The sequence below is a fragment of the Amphiprion ocellaris genome, chromosome 19 (genome assembly GCF_022539595.1).
Source record: "Amphiprion ocellaris isolate individual 3 ecotype Okinawa chromosome 19, ASM2253959v1, whole genome shotgun sequence".
NCBI lineage: Eukaryota > Metazoa > Chordata > Actinopteri > Pomacentridae > Amphiprion > Amphiprion ocellaris.
Window position 1 is genome coordinate 1,792,500 of NC_072784.1, and position 14,163 is coordinate 1,806,662.

Here is a 14,163-nt window from a genome sequence, read left to right on the forward strand (position 1 = left end):
TCCTGTGGTGCCATCATCGGGTCAAACTTTTTAGTATGTTTTTGGCATAACACTTAGAAAACTAATAACGTTTCCTAAAACTTTTGATCATCCTGGGCCTAAAAATACAACCGGAGAAATAAACCGATGATCACAGGCTGCAGAATCTTAATTACTAAATAGATGCTTTAAGATTTCTGCAGTATTCTTCAAAAACCCTTAATGACATTTTAAAAATAATTATCCTTCAATTAAACCATTTATTTGCTCGTCTTTCTTGTTAAATCAACAAAAATCGAAATAAGAAATAGTAAACACATGATGAACAACGTGTAAAAAATACCACTGACTTCATACAGTATATGTAATATCGTCTACACTTACTGAGCACCTTGTTAGAAACCAAAATAACAGTGAGTAGGACCTGTAGATTCTATGGGGTGAAGTGATTCTGCTCCATGTTGACATCACTGACATGATTTCTGCAGATTTTTCTGAGTCACCATCACCCGCCTTCAGCTGCACATTTATGCTGTCAATCTCCCATTCTAGAACTTTCCAGAGATGTTCTTCTGGAGTCAGATTTGAAGATGGCGACAGAAGGATTGTGGGGAAATAATTCAGACGTACAATCCTGACCTTCTCATACATACACACATCTTTAGAAAGTTAATAGGGGTGATCCTAAAATGCAGACTGTTCCTTTTAACTGCATCGACCCGTCCTGCTGTCATGGAGTTGCATCTGTAGCCCTGATGAAGACTCTGTGATATGGTAGAAAGCTTTGGATTGACTGAAGGAGCAAAAACACAGCATGATAAACAATAATTCAAGCAGATTAGCATCATTTTGATCACAGCGTTTGGTCAGTAGCTTCACTAGATTCAGTGATTGATCAGCTCTGGCTACAGTTGTTAGAAAGCCTCTGAATCTATCTTCCAAACTTTTTGAGGCTCAAACAAACGCTGAGTTTCATTTCAGAGCCATGATTGCAGCAGCACCGATAAAAGAGTCACAGAGAAGCACCCTGGACCGACTTGTGTAAAATCATTGTGTTAAGTCCGCCGTGTAGCTGAGGCTTCTCCTCCCCCAGTGGCTCTCAGGAACCAGGAAGCCCTTCTTGATGACCGGCTCCACCACCAGCTCCAGCAGGGCGGGCGGCTCCGGCACCACCAGCTCCGTCACCCTGAACAGGTTAGAATAGGCCTGGCCCACCGCCACCAGCTGACCTGGAGGGATCCGGGGGTCGGGTCCTCTCAGCCGGCGCCAGTACACCCTGAAGTGGCGTACCAGTCCCACCGGGTAGTCCCAGCGCAGGGTGGCGTTGAGGCGCAAGCTGGGAGAGGACTGAGGCGAGGAACCGGCACCTCGGAGCCAAACCACGTCGTCGATACACAAACCCTGGATCAGCTCCGGAGGCACCTGCAGACCGGCGGTATCCAGAATCTAGAAGAGAAACAAGTCAAAAAAAGTTGGAGAAGGATTTTGTTCTTGAATAGTGATGCAGTGCTCTTACTTTGAAATTCAACCATTACATAACTCAAAGAATAAAGGGTTAAGAAGCATGGATTGCATTAGAATTACTTTGAAATACTTTTTTCATCTGACCTTGCTCCTTTGAAAAACTGACAAATATAACCTTCACAACATCTTCATTTTTATCTGCATGATCCCGGCGTCTCACCATGATTTCTCCGACTCTGCAGCTGAACGGCATGTCCTGAGCTTCTCCGTCTCGCTGGATCCGGACACACACTTCTCTAAGAACGCAGCCGTGAAGCTCCACCTGAGAACACCTGCACAGAAAGTCCAGGAGTTTGAACTCTACAATGGAATTAAAATATGATCGCTGTCGGTCGGCTGTTCCTTACCTGACCGTCCAACCACCTGGATTCCTGCTTCCACACAGCTGAGACATCTGAGTCACTAACTGGTGTCCATCAGCCAGTACTTCAGGAGACACACTGGTAACTGCAGACACACACAAAAAAGTACTAATACTGTTAAAAACTAAGTGCATGATGAGGGGAACGATTCAAAGGAGCATCAGCAGCACAACTTTGACACTTTACAATGTGTTTTGAAAAAAGCCTGGACTCTGCAATGGTAGGAATCTTGCCAGGTGCCTTTCTGATGGGATTGTGTGATGATAAGAAATTCATCCTCTTAAGGAACTAAAACCTTAAGTATTCCTTATCATCCACTTACTTTACACACTTAAGGCACTTCTTTCACTTAGACACTTTTGTATTTTGTATTATTTTGTACCTTGTATGCTTTTTGCTTTCTTTTTTTACTACTAACCTCTGTGTAACTGAAAATATTCCACTAACCTTTGTTTATTGTTTATTGTATTATACTCTGGCAAAACAATTTCCTCCAGGATTAATAAAGTTTATCGTATCTCCTTATTTTATTCTTTCAGGCTTTATGCTACAATACAGTATATTCCCCTGTGGAGATGAACATACTGTTTTGCAATGGCTCATTTAACAAGACTAGACTCCTGTTAATTTAACGTATGCTAAAGAGAAAATTAGAAATGTAAGAGAATTTGTTAAGTTCTCTTACATATGTGTAACTTGAGAATGAATCTGTCTGAATGGTCCTAAAATACACCTGCAAACCAACCATAAACTGCTGATAGGAATCATACACAGAGGTTTTGGGATGGTTACTCACTATGTTGTATGTGAATATTGTTTATAAATCAATTTTAGTAACAATATTTCTGATCTTGAAACTCTGTAAGGACATGTCTCGACAAGAACTGACTGACAGGGTATGTAGTCGACTGTTCAATCCAAGAAGAGAGAGGACATAACAGTAGTTTTTATTCCTTGTTTTGCTTCATAGCAGGTTTTAATGTTTTTATGGCATGTAAGAATTTAGCACCAGGCCATATGAAGTACAAAGGGCTGATCTGGTAATAGTCAACTCACGTGTTTACAATTTGCTGGCAGAATATGAAATTAAATTCCAAGTCTTCCCTCTGTTTACATGATATATATTGTATGTTTGTTTACATTTTTGTACTTTACATAGTTAACTAGTTCTTTGTTTGGATGTTTGTTTCTTTTTTATTCTTTGTAAAAGGTCATTCCACCAATTTAGGAACAGAATTGATGGTCAGAATGGAGGCTTAATGGTGTGCAAGAACCTCTGTTGGATCATTAAGAAACTCACGGCTGACTTCTTGGACGTCGACGTGCGTGCACTGACTGGCATCTGTTGTCTTCAGCTCCAGAGAGACTGTGATGCCAGGAGATGCCTTGAAGATGAAGGTCACCAGGGTTTTCAGTGCCAGAGGTACTTGTAGGGAGAAGATCCTGACAGACGCACAACAAAAAGCACAAATACGATTCCATACATGAAAAAATAATAATTAAAGCTGCAAGGAGCGCTGGTCGGGTCCTCGCATCCTTGCTGGTCAGCGAATCGAAGCATGTCCACCAGGTGGCGCTGCGACTGTAAGTGTATTTCGGCCTATGGATGTGATGAGGGCTGGAGTCTGATCATACGTGCAAAGTCTGAGGCAGACTGGAGCATGTAGAAGGTAGTTCCATTAAATATCCACTTTTTATTGATGTGTGTGCAAATTTTCACACATTTGTAAGTAGTTTTGGGCCTTCAAAATTACAATTTAAAAAAACAAACAAACAAGAGTTTAGTGCTCAGACTCTATCAAGTTAAAAAAAAAAAAGAAAGGCAGAACAGGAAACACACTCACTTGGCACAAACCGGAGTGATGCGAGTTGCAGGGATGACTCCATCCAGCAGCAGCGAGCAGCCTCCATTCCAGGCGTCCTCCGGACAGCCGCTGGTCCTCAGCCAGCCCTCAGCCTCCAGGTTCTGGTGGTAGTACAACGGCTGGATCTCCTGGGCAGTCAGGTTGAACCAGCTCCCCTTCGTCTCAGGCTGCAACCACAAAACAAGACTCTAAAACAAACTACAAACTCTTGAAATTTGATTGAGCAAACAAAAAAACAAAGCATCAGCTTCAGATTGTACGCTCAGAATAATTATCCAGCAGACCTGTAACAGACGACCTGCAGAGGCCTGACAGACTCGTATTACAACCATGTTTTGTTTTGTTTTGAATTATTCAAACTCTACATGAATTGTTCTGCTACCGTCTATTAACGATCCTATCTTGGTCCTCAGTCTGAAAGGATTCCAACATAGAGCACATTAGCACTGAGACAGGGATGATGGATTGACTAAGACTTTAAAAGGCAATAAACAGAAAATAAATCTTGTTATTGACAACTAGTGAATAGAGATACATCCAATACAGGTGAGACATGATTTAAATCACTATAAAAGATAAAGTTTATTTATCTTTGGACGTATAAAAGCACTACAGATTAGAGCTCAATCAGACTTCAACAATGTTGAGGGTTCATTTCATGTCACATAAAAGTACCACAATCTGTGTTTGGTCATCGTGCTAGTCTGTTTTTGTTTTTGTTTTTAAAATTAGGGATGACCCTTAGAATTCATCCAATATAATTCCATACTTTATTCCTGTTTTGTTCTGGGTGGGTTGTAGGTGTGGGTCTTTTTCTGCTACTGATTTTATCAACAGTAAGTAAACTAAATACTGGCAGAAAACACAAAACATGCCTTTAGCCAGAAGGTGAAACTAAATTTTCATGAATTTGTTGTGTCTATACATTTAAAAGCGTGATTCCTACTGTCTACGGCTGCTTTACAGAGAATGAAAAGCTTCTCCTGCAGTTCATTTAATCCCTGCAGCCATCTGAAGTCACACACAGCCTCCATCTGTGTTTACTTTGCTGATATCGTGAGCAAACGGCTGATCATATCAGCAGATATTCAGTCTGTGGAGGTGGAGGTGTCAGATTTCTCAGTTCACTCCTTTTGCCTTACTGCCTTTAATCCTTTTAGTTAAAAGAAAAAATAGAAGAGTACTACAATGTTTTACTTCTTAGATGCTGATGAGCCATATTTTATCTAATGATGTAATATTCACAACTTTAATTGCTTGTATAAACTCTATCTGCCTCTGGCTTCAGGGTTGTGATGCTTTAATATTATGTTGCTCGGCACCTTCCCAAAAACAACTTGATTTGCTCAAGAAGCCAGTTTTTCATTTGTTTAGCTGCTGTTGTTGTTGTCGTGCTTTATTGCAATTTGTTTAGCAGTTTGCAAGCAGTGAGACTGGCGATATGATTGGCTGAGAATGTAAAAAATAAGACCAACCTAAATATATCCAGCTTGAAACAGAAAACTGTTAGAAGTTACATGGTCAAGTATTTAGCGATGAGTGCAATAAAAACTAATCTAAATCTAAAACCCTGCAGGATTATTTGATTACTCAAATTACACAGTTTTTTACACAGAGTTTATCGAATATCTGAGGGTTCTTCTAATATCTTTGGGAAACCTGATGAACACTGCCATGTAAGAGCAGAAATGGAGAGAACTCTTGTTTTCCTTCACACCTGTCCTCTCCAGTAGACGGCTTTCCCAAAGCCCTGGCAGAAGGAGGAGATGAAGGGAAGAGGTGAGGCCGGCCGGTGGACGTACAGGTAGTTCGACAGTAGACCCCAAAACCTGCACACACCACCTCAGTGTTTCAGTACCTAAACTAACATGAGAAACTTTCATTTTTCACAGTGTAAATGTTGTGTTGGTCTCACTTGTTCTGATTCTTGCGGAATTCGCTCTTATCATCGTGGGTCTCGTACACCCAGCCTGGAGCAAAGATGGCTGTAGAGAAGTTGTGCTTCCGAATGAGTTCCAGTGCCTGTAGACAACCAAAACCAGACGCTGAACAGTCAGTGATCTGAGAATACTTAATGCTTATGCACAAACTGTCCACAGTTAATTTACCTTATTCGTCTCAAACATTCCTCCCACCACCTGTCCTCTGGCAAACACGTCCACCCCGACGTAGATGTCGGCCTGGCGGCGTTGGGCCCCAGAGTAGTCCTTCATGAACTCCAGGCTCTGCTCTGTCCAGTTGTAGTTGGTGAAGAAACCGTCACAAGCATCGAAAAACATCCTGTAAGGAAGAAATGGCTGAAGACGTGCTCACACTGGAACTGGCAAATAGTTACTAAGACACATTTCAATGGTCAACTTGTACTCATTTTCAAGTTCTCAAGTAGTTCCACCTGGTTCGAATGAAAGTGACTGGTTTCTCTACCTGTTGGACTGGTTGAGTTCATTCTGCCATTTTAGCTGTCCGTTCTCGATCACGCTGTCGTACCACACCACCAGGCTGCCGGACACTCGCTCGTGCATCTGGTCTGTCAGATAGCGCAGGAACAAAGGTGTGTTCTTCACCGCTACCTCCTGGGGGCAGCACACACGATCAGCCACAATCACAGGAACAATTTATCACTTTTTTCATGAGCTGAACAGTCACATTATCAGTACGTATGACAGAACAGGAGTGTATCACAGTCCAAATGTGTTCAAAAAGTAAATGAACGTATCGTCATTAAGACAGAACAGTCTGTTCAATTGTTTTTCTGTTGCTGATCCAAACTGATGCATTCAGCTTAAAACAAAGCAGCCTATGAAAGTCCTGCTGCAGCTGGTTCTTTATGACAGAGTTATCAGAATATGCTTCTAATAAGGAAGTAAGATACCGAGAATTATGGCTGAGCTGAGCTTTGTTAGCTGATCACAATCTCCAAATGGTGTTACCAGAGCAACAGTTTATTACCTTGTGCTTCCGTGTACATTTCTGAGATCACGTTTTTACTCAGTGTGATGTTAGATGTGAACATTAACTGAAGCTCTGACTCATATTTGCATGATTTTATGCTGCACAGCTGCCGGATGACTGACTTAGTTATATTATATGAGTTATAAAGTGCTTGTTGAGCACTATAATACAATTTATCTTCTCAATTTATGCATCATGTCAGCAATGCACAGCTTTTAACAATAACACACAGCAAGAGCAAGAACCTACAATATTTTTATCTATATATTGCAGTCTCTTTTTTAAAGAATGTGTTTGGCAGGTTGCCTCTAATTTTTCAATTCCAAACCCAGCAGCATTTATAAAGTATACTCAGTTTTCTTTATTTGAACCTATTTGTTCAGATTTAAAAAGAAGCAACCTGCAGTATGATGGTTTGGTGAATTTAAAGGTTATAATCAACAAAGAAATGAGCTACAAAGAGGCTGTCGTTCAAATCTTAAGCACACTGAGGCTGTATACAGTGTAAGCATGTAAAAGTGTTACGGTGAGCATCAGTACAGAAGTTCTACTCACGCTGAGGGCGTTCTCTATGTTAACAAGCCAGCCATCGAAGCCATAGCAGTGACTGATCTGCACCAGTTTATCAGCCACCGCCCGGTACGACTCCTCGTCTTTAAGGAAAGCCTCACACATGGCGGCTCCATCGGTCCACTCTGTGATAAAAGTCCCTGGAAACCAAGACAAGAAGCCCTTCTGAACAAATTCTTTTTCAGATCTTCACACTCAACATTCTAAATCTAAAAACACTCGATCAGGAAGTCGTGTCTCTGTTTATTGTGGCCTTTTGCTCACCAAGAACAACGACTCCGTGTTTATGAGCAGCGTTGGTCCATACGACGGGAGGAATAGTGACCAGAACGTGTGAGAAGTAGTTGAAAATATCGATGTATTGCCAGTGGTAGAAGGAATATGGAGTCTCTGCGTTTGTTCCCTGGATAAACCTGGACAGCAGAAGAAAGCACATTCAGGCATGATGGATTATGGATGTAAACGCAGGAACAAGATGAACAAAACAACAATAAGACAGTCATCTCCATGAGAAAGAGGAGAGATAATGAAAGACCCAAACCACAACCAGTGACATGAAAGCTTAAAACAACAACTATGACAAATTAAAGTATGTACAGTTCATGTTATAGGTTGTATTTTCTGAGTGGTGGTAATATTTCCTGTTCCTGTAGATAACTGGCCAAATATGCACAAAGGAGTTTTGGGACAGACAAACACTAAAAGAGGCTAAATGCTACCAGAGCATTTCCAAGCAGCCTGGTGTTCATCTGACCACAGCTGCCTTAACGTCAGGAAGTTTAAATTCTGTTGCACCACAGCCAACCTCCAGGAAGGTCTAAACCCAGATCAACAGAAGGATCACTCAACTGGTGGAAGAAGCTCAGAAAAACTTCAAAACAGACAAGTCGAATTCAAGCTGCAGCAGTGTCTGGTTGCATCATATGGTGTGTTCTGAATGAAAATGGATGAAAGCTTTTTTGGTGAGTCACATCAGCTCTATGTCAAGAAAAAAACAGAAGCTTTCAAACAAAAAGAGCATCGTGCCCACTGAAAAACACGGAGGAGGCTCAACTATGATACCTGCTCTGCTCCATCTGAACACAGATTCTCAAATCAGAACATTATCAAGGCATCCTGGAGAGAAACATACTGCCATGGCTCCTAAAAAAGGATGCTGACAGAAAACAGACATATAAAAGTACCAAAAATGAATGTAAATGAAATCTTGAATTGTCTTTAGATGACCTAAAATAAGTCCTTAACTCAATCCAAGCAAACATCTCAGTCCTGAAGCCGTGAGCTGAGAGAAGACACTCATCCAAACCAACACAACTGGAGCAGTTTGATCAGCAAGAGTCAAATTATCCACTGAGAAGTATAGAAGTCCCATTAAGAACAAGAAAAATCACTTAATAGTGTGATGTGATCGTAGAATGTTTATGCACCTGATGTAGTTTACCACAGCTGTTTCATACTACCTGTTCAAATCACTGTGCCTTGGAAGGTGTAAATACTGCTTATTGACTTTTAATACAATCAGTATTTCTATAGATTTTAAAATTAGAAGTATTATTTTATAGTATTGTACAGCAAGTTTGTCAGGATATATACTAACCTTTAATGGTAATGTTACTAACCTATTTTGTCTTTTTGTTGTTTTTGTTGTTGTATGTAAACTGCTGAATACTTTGAATTTCCCTCGGGATTACTAAAGTATCTATCTATCTATCTATCTATCTATCTATCTATCTATCTATCTATCTATCTATCTATCTATCTATCTATCTATCTATCTATCTATCTATCTATCTATCTATCTATCTATCTATCTATCTATCTATCTATCTCGTCCTAAGAAGATTTCTGCATCCCTACCTGTCATCTATGTAGCCACCCATCATGTCATGAGACACTAAGGTCCTCCGTGGACATCTGGCCAGAGGAGGATCCCGAGGCGCCAACGGGACGACCGCTACGTTGAAGGGGTTGGCTTCGCTTCGTTTCCACGACAGCAGCTCTTCCATCGTACGGAGACCACAGCTGATTGGCTCGGTGGTGTCGGCATCGTAATGTTTTGCTGTAAAATCAGAGAAAGCGGCATGTGAAAGAAGCACTAAGTTACAGCTCAGACGTGTAAATATAATCATCCAACCTGAGAGTGGCGACGGCATGAACTTGACGACTTCACGGACGCTCAGATCTACGGGTTGGTCCAGACACGACTCCAACCTGGTGATGGTGGCGACACGAGATGGATGCATTTTGTTCTACTGCACATGGGAGCCAAAGCATGAAAACAGATGTCCTGACCTGTGTTTTACTTAACTGGTAAAAAAACAGAAGTACCAGCGGAAAAAACTATGCGTCTGATTGGGCAATTTCCTCCTAAAGATCCAATCACTGCACAGAAACTAAGTTCAGGGCAGGATATTGGGGTTATCTCAGCTTAGGTTTGGAGATTTTCCATTCACAGCAGTTTTTGGAACTGAAGACTAAAAGTAAAAAATATCTCTGTCTCTGCAGCACAGATTTAGATCATTTTTAATCTATCTCTCAAAAAGTTACCAATATTAAGATCACCCCTTTAAGTGAAAGAAATCTTTATAAAGTTGATATCACCAATGAAGAACAACGTCTTTCAGGTTCTTAAGTGTCCCGGTGTCGAGTCTAAAAGTGATAGTCAGCCAAAAACTAACCGTGGGTTTCATGTTTAAATTGCATTGTCCAATTCATATACATCTACAGCTGCTTTTATCTGGGTTAAACAGTCATAACGTGCTAATAAACAGAACTTAAGGTATGTAGCAACAGCAAAAGTGTGCCTTTGTGAACTTTTCTTGCATCTGACAAAAACATTTTTGGTGCTTGATACACTAAATATCCTTATTTTATATATAAAACATAGAAATGATCACTTTTTGAAATTATCCTCTAGGCTATAATCTTGCAAATATAACCTTAATAAATGAAATCAAGTCATTTTGATGTATTATTAACACATCCATCACAACAAAGAGGCCGTAATTATTTTTTAGCAAGCGGGAAACTACATTATATGAGTTGAATTGGTGCCTTGAAGCTATTTCACCTCGTAAAAACAAAATTACTTATAATCCTGGCCATAGAGCAGGTAAAATAATGTCAGGAGGACAACTGCTCTCATGAACAATATTTAGTTTTTGGCAGATGATCACTTTTTGGCACAACACCTACAAATCATGCCAGAAAACCAGAATGTTTTTGAGTCATTTTGGACAATTTTTATGTCAACTTGGATCTTTTCTTGTCAATTTGGATCATTTTTGTGTCTCTGGGATAATTTTCCAGTCATTTAGGACATATTTCATGTCATTCTGGACTAAATCTCTGTATTTATGGATCATTTTCAAGTAATTCTGGACAATTTTCGAGTCATTTTGGACAATTTTCAAGCCACTTTGGACAAGTTTTGAATCATTTTGGACAATTTTCTTTTCATTTTCAACAAGTTTTATGTCAGCTTGGATCTTTTCTCATCATTTTGGATCATTTTTGTGTTTTGGGGATAATTTTCCAGTCATTTATGGCCAAAATATTTGTCATTCTGGACTCATTTTCTGCAATTTTCCATCATTTTCAAGTCATTTTGGACGGGTCAATATATAATTGCGGGACTTTTAGTAACGCAGTCGACGTTTTAGTGATAACCAGTAATTTTGTATTAAGTGATTGTTTCCATAATAAATAATTACGGAATTAGTAAAGACATGATCTAAATGAACATAAAAACATTAGTTCTTCTTTATTTTTAATAAAACTGTATGCAAGATATATACTGACCCTTCACACAGAATACAATTTTACTAGAATAGGCTCATCTAAATGGAATGCAGCCTTTTTCATGTTCTCAATTACACCTGTGCTTTTTTCCCCAACTGAAATGTGGACTGAAGTGTAAAAGGTGTGAAGAATAAGTGACTGATATGATTTGACCTCTTACTGATTGAACAACACTGTTTGTAATCATTAAAGTTGTAAATAATATTAAGCTACGTTCCTCCTCGTTTTAAAATGCTACCAAGAGCTGCCCATAAGCTGCTAGTAAATATATTCCTAACCTTTAAGACCTTTAATTGCTGATCTGCTACAGAAAACAAGCCTCCAAACAGCTGATAAACTACCTGCTCACATCTAGTTACTGGAAGATAAATGAGTTCATTACCGGCTGGGCACATTTCTGTTCTTCTTCACGTCTACAGCATCATTATCCTCTCCGCCTTCTCTTCTCCTTCGTGTAAGAAACTTGTTTTCAGCACCAACAGACGCCATTTGATCAAATTTAATAGAAAAAAACTGCAATGAACTGTCAAAACGAGCGCAGAGCAGGAAACAGGAAGTGATTTTCAACTAGCAAACTGTGCCGTTAGCAACCACCGCTGACTCTTCAGAATAAAAGCGCAGTGAATATAAATTACAATGACAAAAAAATCTAGAAAATAAAAAAATAAAACGATGACAGTTCTGCGATGCTGGCACAAATACTCTGATAAATACTCCGGAATAAACTTAATTCAAAATTGTATGAAAAACATAGAGTAATGGCGTCGAAATCAAACTAAAAGCTGCACAAAAGCATTTTTCATTATCAAACAGCTGTCAATACATTTATTTATGATTCTTATTTTACTTGTAGAAAACACAGTTATTTTAGAGAACATGACTCCCTTCAACAATTACATCATATAACATGAATTTTACGCCAAACTTTTAAAAGAACTTGCTACGTCTGGTTACGTATACTTTTTTAACATTAGTTAAACGTAATTATTTATTTTTATTGTTTATTTTAAATCTCTTCGTGTTGTTTGTTGTGTATCAGGAGATGGACAGAGGCCAGCCGGACAAAGGAACCAAGCTTTTGTTATTGTGCAGGACCAGACTCCTTTGCTTTGAAAGAGATTGGTCGCTAACAGGAGAGCACAAGAGCAACAACACAAGGAGGATTATGGCGGAGATGGCGGCCATAAGTCATACAGGCTATGCAGGGATGTCCAACATGCGGCCCACGTGGCAAAACCGGTCCTCCAGAGGGTCCAATCCGGCCCTCAAAGTGGAAAAATTACAGAGAAGCCATTAACTGCAGATTGTAAATTAGTAAAATGATAAATTTAAAATAATTTCTAGACCATAACAGGTTGTTCAGGGGTCTGTTTCACGAAGCAGGTTCAACAAACTCTGAGTTTAACCTTGAACTCTGAGTTGATCTACTCTGAGATAGAAAACTCTGAGTTTTTGGTTCCAGAACGGCTGATTTGAGTTGGTTTAATCAACTCGGAGTAGTTTCCCCCGGAGTTAAGCATGTGCACCACAACTCTGAAAAGCCAGTATCAATGGAGCGCCGATTCGACGAGTCACCATGGCAACGGGGAAGCAGAGGACTACACCCTTTGAATTGGAAATCTTAATGCGCTTATATAGCGAGTTTGAACACGTTTTTAGAAAGAAGTGCAACACCTGCAGCTGCAAAAGAGAGGGAGACGGTGTGGGAGAACATTGCTGCCCGAGTCAATGCGTAAGTTTAAATCACAATAATATTACAGGGGAAAACTGTTTGAATAGTAGCCTATTAAGTTATTTCATTTAGGTGCAATCCTGTGGGGGAGAAGCGCATGTGGCAGCAGCTTAAGATGAAATATAAAAACATTTTTAAAACAGGTAAGACGTTGGCATAATCTCATGGAGCTACCTCATTTTGATCGTGTTTTACATTGTAAAGTAGCCTAAATATTAGGTGGCTGTTTGACTGTGCAGTGGTTTTATCCCACACATAGCCTAAATGTCTGCATCCATATCATGTTCTGTTAAATAATTAAGCCTATTTAAACTAACAGACTTCTACTCAGCCACCTACACACACACACACACACACACACACACACACACACACACACACACACACAGAGCCTTGATGGTTCTGACAGGTTTGTGGCCAGGGAAAACAACAAAGATGGTAAAAGTCATTTCAGGGCCAGACACACTTTTCTGACCGTCCTGCATACAGTTACTACGGTAACTGACCGAGAGCTTAAGTTACCCCTCTTTGTGAAACAGGCTAGAGTTACCCCTCTGTCTCTGGTTTGAGTTACCTCCCTTTGTGAAACGCAAAACTCTGAGTTTCCCTCATTTCAGGGTTAACAAACTCAGAGTTTGCACTAAACCTGCTTCGTGAAACGGACCCCTGATCATAAAGTTAAATACTAGATTGTTCATTTGTAATTTTGTGTCTCGTTTTTGTAATATTCTGTCGTTTTTGTCTTGTTTTTGTCGTTTGTCTCATGTTTTTGTCGTTTTGTGTTTCCTTTTTGTCTCACTTGTGTTTTATGTCTTATTTTTGATATTTTGTGTTCTGCTTTATTAGTTGTTTTATGTGTTGTTTTTGTCGTTTGGTGTTTCTTTTTTGTCTATTTTTTGTCATTTAGTTCCTTATTTGTCATTTTTTGTTCAATTTTTTGTCTATTTTTTGTCGTTTGTCCATTCTTTGTCGCTTTGTAACTTCTTTGTATATTTTTTTGTCTCTTTGGTTTTGTTTCACACTGTTCGTCTCAGTTTTGTCATTTTGTTTCGTTTTTGCTATATTTTGTCTTGTTTTTTGTTAGACTTTTGTCATTCGTCTCATGTTTTTGTCATTTTGTTTCTCGTTTTTTTCGTTTTTGGACGTTTTAGTGATATCCAGTCATTTTTATTAATGAGTGATTGTTTACATAATAAATAATTATGTAATTTGTAAAGACATGATCATAATGAACACAAAAATGTTTTTTTTTAAATGTATGCAAGGTGTATCCCATGGACTTCAAAAGTCCTTCAATTATTTATTGACTCAAATGATAAACTCAGGCATAATGTTGCTGAAATTTCACTTATTTTTCTTAAGAAATTTCAGTTTATTC

The 14,163-nt window shown here is 39.3% G+C and overlaps 1 protein-coding gene across 1 annotated transcript; it reads right to left on the minus strand.

Annotated features, from left to right (window-relative positions):
- Positions 1-219: 219 nt before the first annotated feature.
- engase (endo-beta-N-acetylglucosaminidase) lies at positions 220-11,623 on the minus strand. The gene is made up of 14 exons (XM_023267420.3): positions 11,436-11,623; positions 9,387-9,463; positions 9,110-9,311; positions 7,517-7,665; positions 7,238-7,392; positions 6,155-6,303; positions 5,839-6,010; positions 5,646-5,752; positions 5,448-5,559; positions 3,710-3,897; positions 3,166-3,308; positions 1,851-1,950; positions 1,664-1,775; positions 220-1,425 (listed from the first exon to the last, which is right to left on the minus strand). The coding sequence occupies exons 1-14, from the start codon at positions 11,540-11,542 to the stop codon at positions 1,027-1,029; spliced, it is 2,172 nt and encodes a 723-aa protein (XP_023123188.2). The 5' UTR covers positions 11,543-11,623; the 3' UTR covers positions 220-1,026.
- Between the last annotated feature and the right edge of the window lie 2,540 nt (positions 11,624-14,163).

Excerpts from the sequence above, each read along its gene's own strand:
- engase (XM_023267420.3), bottom strand. The coding sequence starts at position 11,542 with ATGGCGTCTGTTGGTGCTGAAAACAAGTTTCTTACACGAAGGAGAAGA. Across the intron at positions 7,666-9,109 it reads GGTGGCTACATAGATGACAG|GTTTATCCAGGGAACAAACG; the intron begins GTAGGGATGCAG and ends TCTGCTGTCCAG. Across the intron at positions 6,304-7,237 it reads ACATAGAGAACGCCCTCAGC|GAGGTAGCGGTGAAGAACAC; the intron begins GTGAGTAGAACT and ends TGCTGCCCCCAG.